The 17,948-nt window shown below is 34.5% G+C and overlaps 3 protein-coding genes, 1 long non-coding RNA gene and 1 pseudogene across 4 annotated transcripts; 4 read left to right on the top strand and 1 right to left on the bottom strand.

Moving 5' to 3' along the window:
• Positions 1-312: 312 nt before the first annotated feature.
• Positions 313-2,945, top strand: LOC107958999 (U-box domain-containing protein 45). Its single transcript, XM_016894944.2, has 2 exons — positions 313-1,310; positions 1,692-2,945. The coding sequence occupies exons 1-2, from the start codon at positions 691-693 to the stop codon at positions 2,617-2,619; spliced, it is 1,548 nt and encodes a 515-aa protein (XP_016750433.2). The 5' UTR covers positions 313-690; the 3' UTR covers positions 2,620-2,945.
• Positions 2,946-6,754: 3,809 nt separating this feature from the next.
• Positions 6,755-8,528, top strand: LOC121229256 (uncharacterized). The gene is made up of 2 exons (XR_005926955.1): positions 6,755-6,934; positions 8,146-8,528. It is a non-coding gene; the product is annotated as an uncharacterized lncRNA (long non-coding RNA).
• LOC107958998 (stromal cell-derived factor 2-like protein) lies at positions 8,398-10,778 on the bottom strand. The gene is made up of 6 exons (XM_016894943.2): positions 10,099-10,778; positions 9,874-10,014; positions 9,294-9,434; positions 9,143-9,192; positions 8,926-9,055; positions 8,398-8,691 (listed from the first exon to the last, which is right to left on the bottom strand). Exons 1-6 carry the CDS (start codon positions 10,210-10,212, stop codon positions 8,608-8,610), a joined length of 660 nt encoding a protein of 219 aa, XP_016750432.1. The 5' UTR covers positions 10,213-10,778; the 3' UTR covers positions 8,398-8,607.
• Positions 10,779-10,857: 79 nt separating this feature from the next.
• Positions 10,858-13,905, top strand: LOC107958996 (NADP-dependent glyceraldehyde-3-phosphate dehydrogenase). Its single transcript, XM_016894942.2, has 9 exons — positions 10,858-11,272; positions 11,406-11,599; positions 11,681-11,809; positions 11,976-12,095; positions 12,238-12,374; positions 12,632-12,787; positions 12,894-13,272; positions 13,374-13,490; positions 13,614-13,905. The coding sequence occupies exons 1-9, from the start codon at positions 11,125-11,127 to the stop codon at positions 13,725-13,727; spliced, it is 1,494 nt and encodes a 497-aa protein (XP_016750431.2). The 5' UTR covers positions 10,858-11,124; the 3' UTR covers positions 13,728-13,905.
• Positions 13,906-14,311: 406 nt separating this feature from the next.
• On the top strand, positions 14,312-15,198 carry LOC107958997 (uncharacterized; annotated as a pseudogene).
• Positions 15,199-17,948: the final 2,750 nt, after the last annotated feature.

Here is a 17,948-nt window from a genome sequence, read left to right on the forward strand (position 1 = left end):
TTTTCACTTTAAAAAAATCAATAAAAATATACACATAATGAAATTTGAATCCACATAAATTTATTAACTTTATTAGTTGTGTACATGAATAATTAAATTGATGACAAAAAATTATCTCGATATGGACTAAGATTGATGACATCATAATATCTGATTTTTTTATTTTAATATTATTTATATAATGTGTTATTATTAATTAATTTTTTATAGATATTTATATTTTAAATTTATGATTTTGTTATGAAAAAATTCCAAATTTTAATAATATTATTAGTATTTTAAGTCATGGCAGCGAGAGAATAGATGTACTTAAAAAAGTAAAACCGATCTAACATAAAAAGTAGGCACTCAGACAGCCGTTAACGCTATCCAAAACACCCCGTTTTTTTTTACGGTGTTTTAATTATATTTTCACCGTAATAATTTTCTTTCTGACATATGCAGATGTAGTTATAAATAAACAAACCGAAAAAAGTAAATATATAAATTCTCTATTTTTGAGCTCTGAAAAAAAGTGAATAAATTATTAATAAAAACTAAAATAAATAAAACAGAGTGGAATGATTACGAAGAATTAGCCTTTCTTCTTCCTCTTGTTGAATTCCACTTCTCTCAAAGCCAAAGCTCTGTTCTCTTTTTCTTTTCCAAATGTGAAGCTTGTTTTTTCTTTTGCAATAAAGAAAAAGAAAAATGGCCAAGTGTCACAGAAACGACATCGGATCCATAGCCCTCGATCGCCCTTCCACCGCCACCAGTAGTACCGGAAACAACTTCAGATTATGGACGGCTTTTACCGGCGCCGCATTCCGAAGAAAAATCTTCGACGCAGTAAGCTGTGGAGCAAGCTCCCGCCATCGCCACCAGCTCATGCAAGAAATGCTCAACGACACTGGCTCTCAGTCTCAACCTCCGCCACCCACCACCACAATGAAGTCGGTGTTGAAAGAGTTCAATGATCCGAAAAAGGCAGACAAAGTAGTAAAGAAACCCAACAGCAATGGCAAGTCGGAGAAGCTAGCCGATCTCTTGAACTTGGTTGAAACTGAAACTGCTGCTGAGACTAAGAGGAAAGTGGAAGCTTTGGAGGAATTGAAGCGCGTGGTTAAGGAGTTGCAAGTGGAAGACAAAGAGAGAAACGTACAAGCAGCGGGTAGAGTCAGGTCTCTTACTAAAGAAGACTCAGAAGCCAGAGTGACTGTGCCCATGCTCGGAAGCATTCCGCCTTTGGTTGCAATGCTTGATTTTCAAGATTCTGATTCACAGATCGCTGCTCTCTATGCTTTGCTTAATCTAGGAATCGGAAATGACGCGTAAGTTTCCTAAATTTGCCATTTCTCTTTTTAAAAAAAGTTCTTTTCTGAGTTTAATAACAAGCCCTTTTCTAATGTTTTTAATCTTAATCTAGAATTTTTGTTGGTGTTTTGATGGGTTTCTTGCCAGTGTTGGGTTTTTTTTTTTAAATAAAGAGAGAAAATAAAAATGCCTGAAATGATTGAAGGGAATTTGGTCGGACAAGTCATTTTCCATGTTTTTGCTTTCATGCCCTGTTATTTTCTTGAAACAGATCCTGATTTGTAGAATAATGCATTTAAATTGTCTTTAATCTGATTAATTTCCTTTTTCTGGGTACAGCTTTGCTTGTTTGATTTTGTTACTTAAAATATAATTCTTTTATAAAAACCCTCTTGCAGGAACAAAGCAGCCATTGTCAAAGCAGGGGCTGTGCATAAGATGCTAAAGCTAATGGAATCCCCAAACGAGCCAAACCAAGCAGTTTCAGATGCGGTAGTCGCAAATTTCCTTGGCTTGAGCGCCTTGGATTCAAATAAGCCTATCATTGGATCTTCAGGGGCAATCCCTTTCCTGGTAAAATCCCTCAAGATTTTGGACACAAACAGCAGGTCTCAAGCCAGACATGATGCTCTTCGAGCTCTTTATAACCTATCCATCTCCCCATCAAACATATCCTTCATCTCGGAAGCTGATTTGATACCTTTTCTGCTGAATGCCTTGGGGGACATGGAAGTCAGTGAAAGGATTCTTTCCATTTTGAACAATGTAGTATCCACTCCAGAAGGTAGAAAAGGCATTAGTATTGCACCAGAAGCATTCCCGATTTTGGTGGACGTGTTGAATTGGACCGATTCGCCAGGGTGTCAAGAGAAGGCATCGTATATTCTTATGGTAATGGCACATAAAGCATATGGAGATAGACAGGCCATGATCGAAGCTGGCATTGTTTCATCATTGCTTGAGCTAACACTTTTGGGTAGTACATTGGCTCAGAAGAGAGCTTCTAGGATCTTGGAGGTCCTGAGAGTCGACAAAGGGAAGCGAGTTTCAGAAAACTTCGGTGGGAACATGAATGCAGCTGTCTCGGCTCCAATTTGCGGCTCTTCATCATCGTCTTCAACAAATCTGAACGGAAAGGAGTGCTTGGTGGAAGAAGCAGGCATGATGAGCGAGGAGAAGAAAGCTGTTAAACAGTTGGTCCAACAGAGTTTGCAAAACAATATGAGGAGAATTGTGAATAGGGCCAATTTGCCACAAGATTTTGTTCCATCAGAGCATTTCAAGTCACTCACAGCAAGCACGACTTCAAAGAGCTTACCCTTTTGACCCCAAAAAAATGAATTACCTACCACCTTCAGCAATTTGCAGTGAATGGAGAGTGAAGAATTAGAAACCTGTAGCTTTAGTCTTGTTTCTACACACCCATTGTTCCTTTTTTTTTTTTCCTTTTAATTTTAGTTTTTTTGTAGCTTTTGTCAATGTATGATATCGCCGTTGTCAATACTCCATCATAACCTTTGTAGAAACCGTTTCTTTCTTTTCGGTTGAGTTCAAAAAAATAACTCGCAAATCCATGGTGTGTGGGAAATGTGATCGATCTGATGTGATGAGCTCTGCTAGCATTAAATTTAATAAAAACAAACCTTTGGGGATCCGAATAATGAAAGAAGCATGAAGTCATGAATGGTCTGAATGACGAAATATGATCCAAGTGATCTTTGGTTGTCTGTGGTATGGCATGCAAAAACAAGAAAATCTAAAGGTTGATTTAGTCAAGTAGGATTAATGGTGTAGCCAGCTCAGTCCCTACCTCCCTATAATCAAGGTCAAGTCGTCACTTTCAACCCCTTCAAAGTTACAGCTTTGTCCAAAGCCTTGGCCCTACGCCTTTAATCTCCCCATTTATTTATTTTTTTCATCACACGCACCACCTGTGCTGTTAAGCAGAGAGGTGTCGGTCATTTTCTCCTGTACGTAAATCAAAGGACCATTCTTTGCAATTTCCATCTGGGAATCTCTTCCCCTTTGTCAACATTTCTTTTTTTTTTTTTTAAGAAATTCTAACTCTGACCATATTTCATCGGGAATCTCTAGATTTACAGAGTCGAATTCAAGCTATTTTTGCATCTGTGAGGGGAAACATTTCTATAATTTATCTTCTGCATTGACATTGTTTACAGAGCCATATTATATTTTTTGACTTCTAATCTATTCTCAAGTTAAGATCAGGAGAAGGGTTAATAAATAAATGGGAACACAAGGAAGAAGAATCTAAATTGTTAGGCTGAAATAATAAATAAATTATTTGCATTTTCTAATTTCTACCCTCCAGATGTATTTTATTCCTTGGAAGCTCATTATTGTTTACTAGTTACACCAGTCATCTTTATTTACCTATGGCGACTTAAGCCACTCTTGTTGTCTCATCTGTGGTGCTTGAAATTGAGTTTTGTTGTTTGGTTTGTATATTCTATATGGGAAATTATGATTTTTCACGAGGCTAATGAAAATTTCAGACTTGTCGTTTGTCCTTTCTCTTTCATTTCTTTATCAGCTCATTTTCCTTTTCTCTAAACATGGCCAAAATTCTTCAACATCATAATAACCATGTCCATTACCAATACCATGGATTATTGGCTAAGACAAGAAACTTCGTTAAAAAGGTAAGTCATGTTTGGGGACTGAAAAAATAACTTAAAAAGGTACAAACTTTCACAATGCTTTTGGGTTTATTCTGCACTTAGCTGCATCTAAACATGTATAGTCTACAAAAGACAAACTTAGTCCAATTGATTCATACAATCACACTTAAGAAGTAACACCTCATAAATCTGACTCGGAGATGTGAATCTTAGCATCTTGGCTTTGGACCATTACCCTCTTCTTTAAAAAAATTATGACATTCTACATCATGATTCATAGCTTTATAAATCACAGGCTTTTTAGTTCAATCACAATGGTAAAGTACCAGACTTTGGTGTAACTGTATTCTTATAGTTTGTCAAAGACAACTATAGAAGACAGAGTTGCAGCTGTAAAGAAAGACAAAGTTAGAGAAATACTAAATACTTCATTAAGAATCTACCGTGTTCTGTTCACCAATTGCTTAGCAAAGACAGGAGATTGAATTGAAAACCAGCTTCAGAAGCTTAACGTTCCAATTTTAACGTTAAAGACAAAGTATACGAACGAAACTTGAAATGCCTTCCGGGTTGATAGTAGTAGTAGTACTAATTTTAGGTCCATATCAGCCAGTAAATGAGCTACTGTGGGTGCAGTAAAAGCATATGTATATAGTCGATAGATCCAAACACATAAATGATTATCTATGATCTTTTGTTTCCTGCTGCAATAACTGACGCCTTTCTTTCCTTTCCCATAAATATACGACTGTAAGAAAAATAATAGTGACTGAGCTCTCTGAGAGAGTGTAAAAAGGACATGAGCCGTGGGGCTGCCTTTTGTCAACCACTGTTGAATATATACTTTGCCGTGAATAAATCTTCGATAATCAACTCTTAAGATGAACCCCACCTACACAGGCTATACCATTATTATTACAGCCTTTACCTATCCATGCCACTAGATGTTCAATTATTCATTGACCTCCTTTCCCCCCTAATTTAATAATTCTTTTAAAGGATTGTTGATTATATAAAAACAGAATCGCCTCTGGTTTCCTTCCTTGATCACTAGTGATTACAGCATTATTGATAATATTAAAATTCGCAGTTTAACTAAAAAGGTTTATGCTTGGATTATGGTGATTAGTTTATTCATATTTATTTCCCACCACTCGATGGGAGAAAATCTACTGTGCTAGACTTTAGACAGGCAAGTATGGGGTGTTAATAAAGTTATGGAGCTTTTCATTTAAATCATAGACACATGCATTGATCACCCCGATGAGATGTCGGTGCTAAATTTTGAGATGCAAATATGGGCATTGGTCAAAAATTTTATTTTTATGTATAAATTTGGTTGATGGAAACAGATTTGGTTCTGCTTCAGTTATGAGAATATCTAACAAAGTGGGTGGAAATGGTTTTTCATGTGTTAATGGCAGGTCTTGAATGAGGATCGAGCGAGGTACATTGTTTGGTCATACATGAATATTGAATATAAGGGGGTGGAAATTGGCATTAAATAGGGGACAGTGGACACCATTTTTTTGTGCCTCACCTAAGTTTAGTTATTGGTTCATGTAATGTTGGGGCCATCTAAGATTTTAATGATTCATATGTAAAGGACCCATCCGATGGTAACCAAGTTTTCAGCCTAGATTTATGGGACTTTTTTTAAAAAATTCACAATACAAATCAGATTATTGACTGTAAATATTGAGATAAATAATTGAGTTAAACTCAATTATTGATTGTGGACCTCTTTTTCCCCCGAATGTCTTGGATTTTAGTCATTAGGAATGAAATATGATTTTAGTTATAAGACCCGAGGGATAAAAAGGGTTAGGTAGGCAATGATTAGTTGGAATCCATGGTATATGTTGCTGCCATGATATTAAATGCTGAGGATAGAGAAATGGGATGGGTGTACTTTTTATTCAAAATAATAAAATTCGAGTTTTAATTCAGTTGACATTAATATTATTATCAGTTTAAGAAAACGTGAATTTAAATATACTAAAACACGTTATTATCTTATTTAAAGGTCAAATCTTGATACTACACTCTTATTAAAGGAAATAAGTCAAAAAAAATTATAAATCAACCATATAATGAACATAGAAATTTCAATGGAAATCCGTCCCTCTTTTGTGGGGCATATTATAAGCCCAATTATACATTTCAACCGGGCTGACTTTCCACTTTTACCCCTCAACTTCTTTTCTTTGGTTTCATTTTCCCTTTATTTTAACACTCATACTTCATGTTTTTGATAAACTGCATCGATCAATAACTTCAATTAGTTTTTGTGATTATTTAAAAGTGATAAAAATATTCAAAAAAGATAAAATTTATTATTTCAAATTAATCCACTATACTTGTTTCTTTTATCTTTAAACTTCATGCTCTTTGTAAAAAAAATGATAAAAGAAAAGTTTTTTTTGAACAATATACTATGATTCTCTTTCGCATTATAGAAAAGAGGTTGAAGATAAAGAAGTAAAGATCGACGGTACCCCCAATTACAGACTTTTCATATTACCAAGTGGACCACTCTCAACTCCATTGTCAATTGCATACATACATACATACATACATACATACATACAATCAAAGCAACATATAGCTTATATGTTGCCTGGAAATTGTTGTTTCTGATTTATGAAACCAAAGATAAGAAAAAAAAAAGGAAAAAATGGGAAATAGAAAGAGAGTGAGCAATAAAGGCTAATGATTAACAAAGCAACCATCTTTATACAAGGATTCATGTTAGTCCACAAAAGCTTTAATACGAAAATGGAGACTTTTTATACACATGGGAATGGGGACTACTTTTATAATCTTAGGACCATTTTTATTTCCTCCCGAATAAAGTTAAAGATTTGGTCGCAATGTTAGGATGCAAATACAAGCGCGTGGGATTGACAAGAAACAACGAAATAATGTGGTGTTCTTCTCTCGGGAAAATGAAAAGCAGGGCAGCTCGGTTTAGGAAAGCTAGAGAGAGCTTTTGAAAGGTTAATCTCATACCCCTCTTATGCCACTATTTCTGTAATGTAAATTACCCATTACATACTTTTATTGTCCTTGCTACGTTTATTTCTTCTTTTTTGGTTGATTACAGAAATCTTTCTTTCTCGAAAACATAAAATCTTTCAATTTTATTTTTATATTTTTAGCTAACAACACCCTAGATTGGTTGATAAAAGACAAAAATTTTAGATTTTGAGGACACATTTTCGAGACCTATTATGCATAATTAAAATGTGTGGACCTTCGAGTCTCATCTTGAGTTGTTAATGTGTAGATTTTAATTCAACTAGTTAACCTTAAGTCTGGATCGATCTATTTCTTAGTTTAATTTTTATTTTAATTTTTAATTCGTTTGTACAATAACAGTTTGATTATGTATCAAGTGATTATTTGGATATGTATTTATACTTTATTTTAATTATCTTGTAATTGTAAACATAAAAAAAAAACTTTTAAAATATTTACATTATTAATTTGTTTTATATAAATACTGATATATTTATGTACACCTATCGTGTTGATGCTATTTTTATAACATGTGTACTATTCTAAATAATTTATCATGATAATTGAATTTAAATAATAATTTATATGTTCGTGTTGTAATTCTGTTGTGCCTATATTCATCTTACATTTTATATTTTATAGTTTATATACATACATATTGGATGTTAATTTAACGAGTAGCAACAATGTCGATTGAGTGTTAATTTGATTGGCATGAGTATTGTTGTCAATATAAAAGGACGCGTGTTTGAGTGCGTTGAAATATATTATTTTTCTGTTTATGGATTGGAGAGGGGCTATGGGTAGTTTTATTTTAAAAAGAGCAGATATGATTAAAAACTATTATGATATTATTCAAAAAAAAAATCATAAAATGAGTTTGTTTCTTTGTTTTCTTCATTTTCAAGATATTAAATAAAAAAATTTAAGATTGCTTATTTCCTTCTCATTCAAAAAATATATGTTTTCATGTTAATTGTTTTACGTGAATTTTGAGGCGTTTGTATATTTGTGTCATATTTAAAAAGAAAATTGTAATATCATGTTTAATATAGTTATTTTTATGTTGTCTTTGTGTTTTACAGTTATGTTTAATATTATGTTGAAGTCGTTTAATCGTGTTATGTATAAAATTGTTGTCGGACAATAATTCTCAAATTTGCGTCATGCATATCGTGCTTCAATGAAGATGCAAAATTGGAGGGCACAAGATTTCATTTTTGCGGCTTCATGCGTGTTGATAGAAATGGGAAAGCCATTGCTCATGAACTAGCCAATATTGAGCGGAAGGAAATGTCCATTCAAATATGGATAAAATTGAAGTATTTTTCATGTTCATTTTAGGATTTATAAATATTAATATTATTAAAATTTATAGATGGCCCTCTTAATAATGTTGTCTTTGGAAATAAAGTTGCTCTACTGAAAAAATTATATATAATTAATCATAAAAAGGGGTATATCTGATTAGTATCATCTCAAGGTACAAAACCATGCATGATAGGGTATTTAGCAGAGAGTTGTTCTGCAAAACATATTACTGATTTAGTAGAATGACTATAAGCTACTAAAGCAAACAGGCACCAGTCACCTACAAATCCAAAATCCATGCACCTGCTTTCACATTGTAGTAATCTCCTAAACATGTATACTACTTGCTTTCAGTAATGGGGAGGTACACACCCTCTGCAGCCAACCATACATTATCAGCACGCTTTTCTCTAACGCCACAAACCTGCACCATAACGTGAAATGGTTTAACATACTAACAAATAACAATGACCAGCTCGTGTACCATTAGCAGAGACTCATGTCTAGCAAGCAATAAAAGTAGGCTTTTACACTCAATGATGAGTTAACTAGTAAGCATCAAATATTAGTATTGTAAAATATGATGGAAGATTAATATGTTCCTTAGAATGGAATTTAAAATCAAGAAAAACACTTATTGATATATTTCCATTCTCACCTCTTGCTGTCCACCAGCTATTCTGGCGTATTTCTTGTCGTGACTATGCAGGTAACCGCCAGTGTCAATATGTTGAAGCCGAATCCTTTGATCTTGCTTCCAACTCTTTCCACTTCCCTCAATCAAGAGCCTGATAGGATCCTCCCAACAATGTAGCATTAGCAGGAAAAAAACAAAAACAGGGAAGTTAAATTAAGAAAAGAAATATATGACTCACTTCCAATAATCGCCGGTATCCGATTCTGATTCTCCTCCAAAGCAACTGACCTACAACCAACACCAAAAAAGAGTAAAACACTATCTGTAAGTCTGAATGATGATAAGAGACCTAGAAGTTATGATTGGCTGTTGAAACATGTGAAAAATACCTCGAGGTTTCCGGATATTGGGGATGCATGCAAGTGGCTATGCAGCCATTTTCGGGTCCTCATGTGTTGCAACCTAATAATTGCCCCATCGGGGATGGTGTCTCCTTGTTTAGCAGATGTATCGGGTGGAGGCCTAACTATCTGCCAAGCATAGTCCCAAATGTAATCGGATGATGAAGCACTCATCGCACCATTAAACCAGAAATTGACAGAAAAATAAAAGCAATTAAAAATTACCAAACCTGAATTCAACTTTCAAAACGATTTCAAACTTCAACAAGAAAGAATTGTAGAAATGAAACAATGGCACTAGCCAATTGTAATACAGTTTAGAAAACTTTTCATGTTCTTCAACCATACACGATAATATAATTGCATGGTTAACTAGGGATTGAAACAATTTACAAACAAGCATGTTTACTATAAGCTTGGAAAAGTTCATTGATCCACTATATTAACCATCAATAGAGAATCTGATAGCAGCATGTAGCTAAACAACAACACAAACATTAGCAGAACAAAAACTCAACTTTCAGAAACTACTGCGGAAGATCAATCAGGCAAGATAAAGAGGGAGTACCCAGTAGCTGTTGGAGTCATCTACATTAGGAAAGCCGGTGACAGATTGCTGTCCACTTCCAGAACCATAGGGCACCTCGTGTGAATGAAGCCTAAATTTTGTTTTCTCGTGCATCAGCTTTAAAACCGTCCCATAAGTAACCTGTTTCATTCATTCAATTTAATTAATTTATGAAACAAGGAACAAGGAAAATTTTTGAAATAAGTCAAAAAGGATTTTTGAAACCTGGACGTTTTGGGAGGAGGAGGAGGAGGCGGCGGAGGCGGAGGAAGGAGAACCTTGATCGAAATCGAAAGCGAGGAAGAGGAAGAGAGCAAGACCAAAGAACCCCATCGCCATCAAGAACAGCAATCCGATGAACCAATTCTGTTGCCAAAATGGATAATCGACCTTCAGATCCTTCCTCAAATGTTCTCTTTGCTCAGCTTTGCTCGGACCACTATTTGTTGCAGACGACGAAGACTGTTTCCTACGAGAGACGGCTTGCGACCCCGACGACGCCACGGTGGAGGAAATTTGTTTCAGGTTCAACGGAAAATTAACTTCTTTGTCTTGTGAAATGGCATTTTAACGGATCTGGCTGGGAAATATGGGATCATATGCTATTGCAGGAAGGGGGAAGAACACTAAGAAGTTGGAAATTTTCTTCAACAGGTGACACGTTTGAGTGACATGATTTTCTCCAATAGGAACGTGACATTTGGAACAGTGATGACGTGGAGGGTTATGGGTGGGTGGAATTGGTTGTTAAGTGAACTCCTTTTCGGGTCGAAATCGGGTCTTCTAGGAAGCTTCCAAGCGAAAACGATTTCTTTTTATATTTATTTCTCTACTTCAGTGAACCATAGCTTCGGGCTCTATTTGGGTTTGGGCTTTGCTTTTCAACAATAAAATTGTGAAACTCCAAACCGACGAATCTTTGTCCACAATCTCTATTTTACAAATATATAACGTTAAGAGCACGCCAAGTTAGAAGAATATAACGTTAGAATCCTGTCTACTAAAGGGTACATTCTGTTAAAATGGCAAGTTATTCAATTTTTCTGACGTATATTGTGTTGAAGTGTCGAGATACAACCAAATGGGACATATTTTAAGTCACCTACCCACCCTGCCTCACTTAAACTCCCAAGTGTATGGCCCCAAATTGAAAGCGATCAAAATTTACACCTCAGACAAAGTCGTCTCCCTATAAAGCTTTTCTTGTTTTTCTGCGATTTTTACTGAAGAGGTTAATTGAGAGCAAGAACAATGGCGGAAACAGGGGTGTTTGCTGAGCTAGTTGATGGAGATGGTGTGTTCAAGTATTACTCATCTGGGGAGTGGAAAAAGTCATCTTCAGGGAAGTCGGTGCCAATCATCAATCCAACCACTAGACAGCCTCACTTCAAAGTCCAAGGTGATATAACGATTGTGTTTCACTTTTTCCTCACTTCTTACTTCATTGATGACCACTTCAAAGTCAACGCTAGGGCATGAACATGATCGTTACATATCTTCAATTTTTTTTCTTTCTACATGATTTGGAACAGCGTGTACTCAGGAAGAAGTAAACAAGTTGATGGAGGAAGCTAAAACAGCTCAAAAGTCATGGGCTAAAACTCCACTTTGGAAAAGAGCAGAGTTGCTTCACAAAGTAGCAGCTCTCTTGAAAGAGCACAAGGTTCCCATTGCAGAGTGCCTTGTCAAAGAGATTGCAAAACCATCAAAGGATGCTGCGACTGAAGTGAGTTCAAATATCCTTTGAATTGTTGGTTTCTTTAGCATGCTGTAACTATTTTGGTGGTATACCGTTTGATTTAAACAGGCGGTAAGGTCTGGAGATTTGGTGTCATACTGTGCTGAAGAAGGGGTTAGGATACTTGGTGAAGGGAAATTTCTGGTATCTGATAGTTTTCCGGGAAATGAGAGGACCAAATATTGCCTCACTGCAAAGGTAATTTGTTTCAGATCATGTATACGCCCACTGTTTTCAGGTTCCACATTTTGACCAAGTGTTGCTTTCATGATAATGAAACTGTCATGATTTCTGTTTTCTTGCTGGCCTATTTTGGTTGAGAACTGAATGCTTCAATTCCATATTTCTTATTTGGGACATGCAGGTACCTCTTGGGGTCATTTTAGCTATTCCACCCTTCAACTATCCCGTTAATCTTGCTGTTTCAAAAATTGCTCCTGCGCTCATTGCTGGAAATTCTATTGTGCTCAAGCCTCCAACCCAGGTTGGATATAACCCTTGCTGATTCATATAAATCTTCTTTTCATTGCAAAATTAATAGTCAAGTACGCATTTCGTATACCATAGACCATGCCTCTCAGTTATAACTGAATAATGGGACAAGTTTTTCTGGAAACTACTTCCAGGGTGCCGTAGCTGCACTTCACATGGTACACTGCTTTCATTTAGCTGGTTTCCCCAAAGGTCTGATTAGTTGTGTTACTGGAAGAGGTTCGGAGATTGGTGACTTCCTGACAATGCACCCCATGGTCAACTGTATTAGGTATTATCTTAATTACCTTGAGATGATGTCCTCCCTAGATATCATTCTGGAACAGCATATGCTCGTGATAGGAAACAAAGTAATGATCTTGTGGAACTGTATCTGCATTGTCCTGATGTTCTGATTTGTGGATTAAATATATTCTGTTGTTGGTAGTTAAGCACGCTTTCTAGTCGCAAACTAATATAGATACAGATCCAAGTTCCTTTTATTCGCATGTTAATTTTGTCTACCATCATGCATGCATGCCTACTCAGCTTCACTGGTGGAGACACTGGAATTGCAATTTCAAAGAAAGCAGGCATGATACCTCTTCAGATGGAACTGGGTGGAAAGGATGCTTGTATCATACTCGATGATGCAGATTTAGATTTAGCAGCGGCTAACATTGTGAAAGGAGGATTTTCTTACAGGTGAGAGAAATCATTATATGAGTCCTTCCATTTTGATTTTAGGTCGAGTATGGTTGCAATTAGCATGATGTGTTGATATTGAACAATTTCCTTTGTCAATTATCAGTGGTCAAAGGTGCACAGCCGTGAAGGTCGTGTTGGTCATGGAATCTGTGGCTAATGCTCTTGTAGATAAAGTTAAAGCTAAAGTTGCAAAATTGACTGTGGGGCTACCAGAAGATGATTCTGACATCACTCCGGTTGTTACGGAATCCTCTGCTAACTTCATTGAAGGATTAGTCGTGGATGCCAAACAAAAAGGAGCTACATTTTGCCAAGAGTACAGGAGGGAGGGCAACCTTATATGGCCGCTATTATTAGATAATGTTCGTTCTGATATGAGAATAGCATGGGAGGAGCCATTTGGTCCCGTTTTGCCTGTTATAAGGATTACTTCAGTTGAAGAAGGAATTCATCATTGTAATGCTAGCAACTTTGGCCTGCAGGTATAATTCTTAAACCGTATTTTAAATGCATACACTTCCATTTAAAGTTGTTTAAGACTTACGAAGTCAAATACATACTTGGGGGTTGATTGGAATTGCAGGGTTGTGTCTTTACAAGAGATATAAGTAAAGCAATTCTGATCAGCGACGCAATGGAGACTGGTACAGTTCAGATCAATTCTGCTCCGGCACGTGGACCCGATCATTTTCCTTTCCAGGTGATTTTATTTTATGATCATTTGTTCCTTTCTGATGCAATTGCTTTCGCAACTCTAAAAGTTTATTTCTATGGTATCTTAACCACCTATCGATTAACAACTTAATCGTTGAGTTTGTGGCAGGGTCTCAAGGATAGTGGCATTGGATCTCAAGGAATCACCAACAGTATCAATATGATGACGAAGATCAAGACCACCGTAATTAACTTACCAACACCTTCCTACACAATGGGTTGATATGAAAAATTTTCATAAATTCGACCGATGAAATAATGTACTAGCTTGTAAAGTCAACCAACATTATGAGCTCATATGCTTGTTGTCTGTAGGAAATGAAATGAGTAGTAAGACTATAACTTGCATAAGTTGAAATCTTCCAACTTCCAACTTTGTTAATCCACCTCCTTTTTCTCTATTATTTTCTTTCGATTTGCAATTCTGCATAATTTATTATTTTTCCTATTTGTTTCTGGTAATCAGAATTATACTTGCAAAATCTATAATTCAAACATAAAAAAACCAAACCTTTTTTCATTGCCTCTTCTTTGTATTGGTTTTTTTTTTTTTTTACCATGGAACCTATCACAAGGAAGTTGAGCCTTTTGAGATATATTTTGGAACGTGCTCTTCTCTTTGGTGTATTCGTCATTGTAATCCGATTCACTTACATTGTTACTATCAGGGGTGAATCCTGCAATCTCAGTGACTTCTGCTTTGTCTCGTTGCCACATAATCTCAACCCCATCATCCTTCACACCGAAGCTTCCGCTATCGTTGGAAATGACACTGCTCCCTGATTTAATCCGCATCGCCATCTATATACCACAGAAGATTGGATTAAGATTGTCCATTTCTATTCTTCAATCTTCAAAGAATTGATATTTGAAGGTTATCTCCTCGCCTCACTCTAAGTCTCTCTGCATAGAGACTACTCTTGGACAGGAAGTTTTCGCCTTGAAAAAGGTTGGAGTGGAGGACTTAATTGGAATTTTCAATAAAGCGACCAAACCTTTGGTTATTAAAGGAGAAGGTCATCAAATACCATTTGACTTCATATTCTCTGGCGGAGGCCGCCTCGACATATCAGCTCAACCATTTGATTTTGCATCAGAAATTGCTCGAACCTTGAAACCTGAAGGGTTTGCAGTGCTCCACACCAAGGTTAATGATACATATAGCTTTAATTCTTTTCTTGATTTATTCAATTCTTGTAAATTAGTTATAGTGTTTGAGATTGGTGGCTTCAATCCATCAATGCCTTATATTAGAGAAATTGTATTGAAAAAAGAGAATGAAATTCTTAACCATGGGTATAGGAAGACGCTCGACGGTGATTCTGATAAGAAGTGCTTTATTTAAGGTCATAACAGCAAAGTCGTTGATTGAGGAAGAACCCTTGAAGCCATGGATTTCCTTAAAAAGAAATATTAAGAACGTGAAGTATTTGCCATCAATAGTAGATGTAAGTTTCATATTTTGATGTTGGGACTAGGAGTTATAGTTCTAGTATTGGAAGTTGGTTTATGAAACAATATCCCAAACAAAATAAAACCTTTCAGGTCTATGCTATTGAGGCTGATAAAGTTTCTCATAAACAATATGAATGAATAAGATGGTTACATTGTTCGCCATTTCTAGTACAGGTTAGGAGTAGACCTGATTATGGGACAGAGAGGGTCAATGCAAAATTTTAGATTTGTTTTTAATGTTTCAGGCTCGGCTTAGCCCGAAAAATAGCCTAAAATTCTACCCCAAACCCAACCTAGATTAAAAATACTAAACTCGAGCTCAACTTGACTTGTCCATATTAAATACTTTTAGATTATTTTTTTATATAAAAATAATTTAAAAAATATAATACATCAAATACGCCAAAAAAATTAACATAAATGTTTCGCAACAAATTAAAAATACATTAAACAAAGTTACTTAAATAACACTAAAATGTTGCAACTTAGCGATCAAATGCCTTTAAATAAAACAAGACTTGTACAATATCCAAACAATACCATTAAAATTATAGCAATATAATAGCGAAATGACAACAAAACAGAAACATTTAAAAACTGAGTCTTATTTTTGTCCAAGCCCTTTTTCGGATCTATATTTTCGTCCAAACCCTTTCACATTTTGAGTGAGCCTTCAAGTTTGGATGGGTAACTCAACCCATGATCAAGACTAGTTAGGAATGAGACATTGTCGTTTGAGATTAATTGCAATCCTAAACAAGAAAAGGTGAATGAATTAAAACGCGACCGCTTAACTTGGAGAAATCATCGTGATGTCGTGACTTTCCATGCATGCTCATCATGTTGTCGTCATCACATTCATTTGAGGTTTCGTTGTTTGTCTGCGCGACGTCGCCTCTATTTTACCTCTTATTCAGTAAATCGTCCAACATATTCTTAAATATCTACAAAACATCTAATAAATGCAAAACACACCCCCACATATAAAATTATTTTTGAGTGTGTTTGAGTGGATTAATAAAATATCATGTATTTTTATTGATATTTAAATTTTTTAAAATTATATGAATAAAAAATGATCTTTTAATAATAAATAATGTTTTTAACTATTTTTATTGTAAATTTTTCTACCATAAGTTTATTAAATAATGTTTTTTTGAAAAAATAAGTTTTTTAATTAATAATAATACATGCATATTATGTATATGTCTAAAATTATAAGGCATCGAGGTTGATTGATTATCATTTGATCGCCTTTTTAAAGGTGAGAGTAATATTAATTTTCAAAAATGTCTTAAAAGTGTTATTTAGAGCTTTGGTTTAATATTTTAAGTGTTTCATATTTTTATTAAAACAAATAAATTTTAGTTGAAAAATAAAATATCGATTTTAAATATATATACTCTTAATGAAATTAAAAAAATAATTATATGATAAGATTCAAATTTACATTAATTGAAGTAATAAAATATTAAATTTACCACTTAACTAAAATTATATCTTAATGTTTTTCTATAACCAATTAGGAGTAAACAATTATTAAATACCCCGTCAATCATCTTGTTCATAATCATAACCAAATTAGGAGTAAACAATTATTAAATACCCCGTCAATCATCTTCTTCATGTCAATTATGTGAAATGTCTAAATTAAAAAGAGAGTTAATATTCGCTCCCTAGATAGCTTCTATAACGAAAGGAGAGTTCATTCAATCACGTTAAAATTGATCGCTCTCTTCCGGAGGAACATACCCATAAGGCACAAGTCATAATTGATCTCAGTCGCTTGGACATCATTGGGACCCAACGTCGTGCCAAAAGCCGTTGGAAATCTAGCTCCGTGATAGCAGGCCAAAACAAACACAACCGAGAAAAATAAAACCTAGATGAACCAAAGAATTGACTGCGCAATAGCGAGCATGCACCATCGGTATAAAAAACTTGTACTTACAAATGGCGTAGATAGTCGGCAAAGGCAAGACCTATAGGTATTATTATTAGTTCTTTAATGACTGCAAATTCAGTTCTTCTCAAGTTTGATTTTGGACAAATTAATCTCTTTAAAAAATACAGTAGTTTAATTCCTATCAATTTTAAAAGTAAACAATTAAGGACAGTTAATCACAATATTAATATTTTCCATATGTTGTACTTAATTTTATTTGATATAATAACAAATTAAGCTCTCAATGTTTAAATATTTTATCAATTTAGTCCTAATTCTAAAATAGTTATTTGAAAAAAAAATGTATATCTTAAAAATTTAGAAAAATTCAAAAGGAATATACAAAAAACTTTAGCCTAAAAAAATAATTATAAAAATAAATAAAATGTGTAAATTTTGAGGACTAAATTTATTATTATACAAAAAATGACAAAAAATTGAATACTGTGATTAATTATCTTTAGATACTCACCATCAAATTGTTCGGGATTATATTACTCTGAATTTTTTTAAAAAAAGAACAATTTATTTAATATTGAAATCAAAATTTTTAAATTTGGACTGTTGATCAAATCTATTAGACTATTGATTTGTTAGTCCAACCAGTTCAATTAAATAAATTATTAAAAATTTATTAAAAAATAAAAAAATATTAAACATCTAAGGGTGAGTTTGGATGGGCGGTGCATTTAACTGCGATTAGTGTAAAAATAGCGGTGACAGTGAAATTAGATACTGTAACGATACTGTAACTTGAGGTAAAAAGTAAGTTAAACGCACTGCAACGCAGTCAATTGCCCATCCAAACGAAGCCTAATTCAACTAATTTTTTATCCGATTCAATCAATCCGTATCGATTTTTGAATCAACCGAATCAACACCCCTCTCTAAATGATCAATTTTTTATCACCATAGATCCAATCTATTTTAAACTAGCTTAATTGAGATAGAGGGGAATTCATTTAACATATAAATATATTCTAATATAATTTTTTTGGACGATAATTTAATATATATATATAATAACTTAGTTGTATATTTGTA

This window comes from Gossypium hirsutum, chromosome A05 (genome assembly GCF_007990345.1).
Source record: "Gossypium hirsutum isolate 1008001.06 chromosome A05, Gossypium_hirsutum_v2.1, whole genome shotgun sequence".
Classification (NCBI taxonomy): domain Eukaryota; kingdom Viridiplantae; phylum Streptophyta; class Magnoliopsida; order Malvales; family Malvaceae; genus Gossypium; species Gossypium hirsutum.

What these genes read in the sequence shown, in the direction of transcription:
- LOC107958999 (XM_016894944.2), top strand. Translation starts at nt 691, where the DNA reads ATGGCCAAGTGTCACAGAAACGACATCGGATCCATAGCCCTCGATCGC. An exon ending in CTAGGAATCGGAAATGACGC is followed by an intron (nt 1,311 to 1,691) that starts GTAAGTTTCCTA and finishes ACCCTCTTGCAG; the next exon opens with GAACAAAGCAGCCATTGTCA.
- LOC107958998 (XM_016894943.2), bottom strand. Translation starts at nt 10,212, where the DNA reads ATGGCGATGGGGTTCTTTGGTCTTGCTCTCTTCCTCTTCCTCGCTTTC. An exon ending in CAATATCCGGAAACCTCGAG is followed by an intron (nt 9,193 to 9,293) that starts GTATTTTTCACA and finishes TGTTGGTTGTAG; the next exon opens with GTCAGTTGCTTTGGAGGAGA. An exon ending in GATACCGGCGATTATTGGAA is followed by an intron (nt 9,056 to 9,142) that starts GTGAGTCATATA and finishes GGATCCTATCAG; the next exon opens with GCTCTTGATTGAGGGAAGTG.
- LOC107958996 (XM_016894942.2), top strand. Translation starts at nt 11,125, where the DNA reads ATGGCGGAAACAGGGGTGTTTGCTGAGCTAGTTGATGGAGATGGTGTG. An exon ending in AATATTGCCTCACTGCAAAG is followed by an intron (nt 11,810 to 11,975) that starts GTAATTTGTTTC and finishes TGGGACATGCAG; the next exon opens with GTACCTCTTGGGGTCATTTT. An exon ending in CCCATGGTCAACTGTATTAG is followed by an intron (nt 12,375 to 12,631) that starts GTATTATCTTAA and finishes ATGCCTACTCAG; the next exon opens with CTTCACTGGTGGAGACACTG.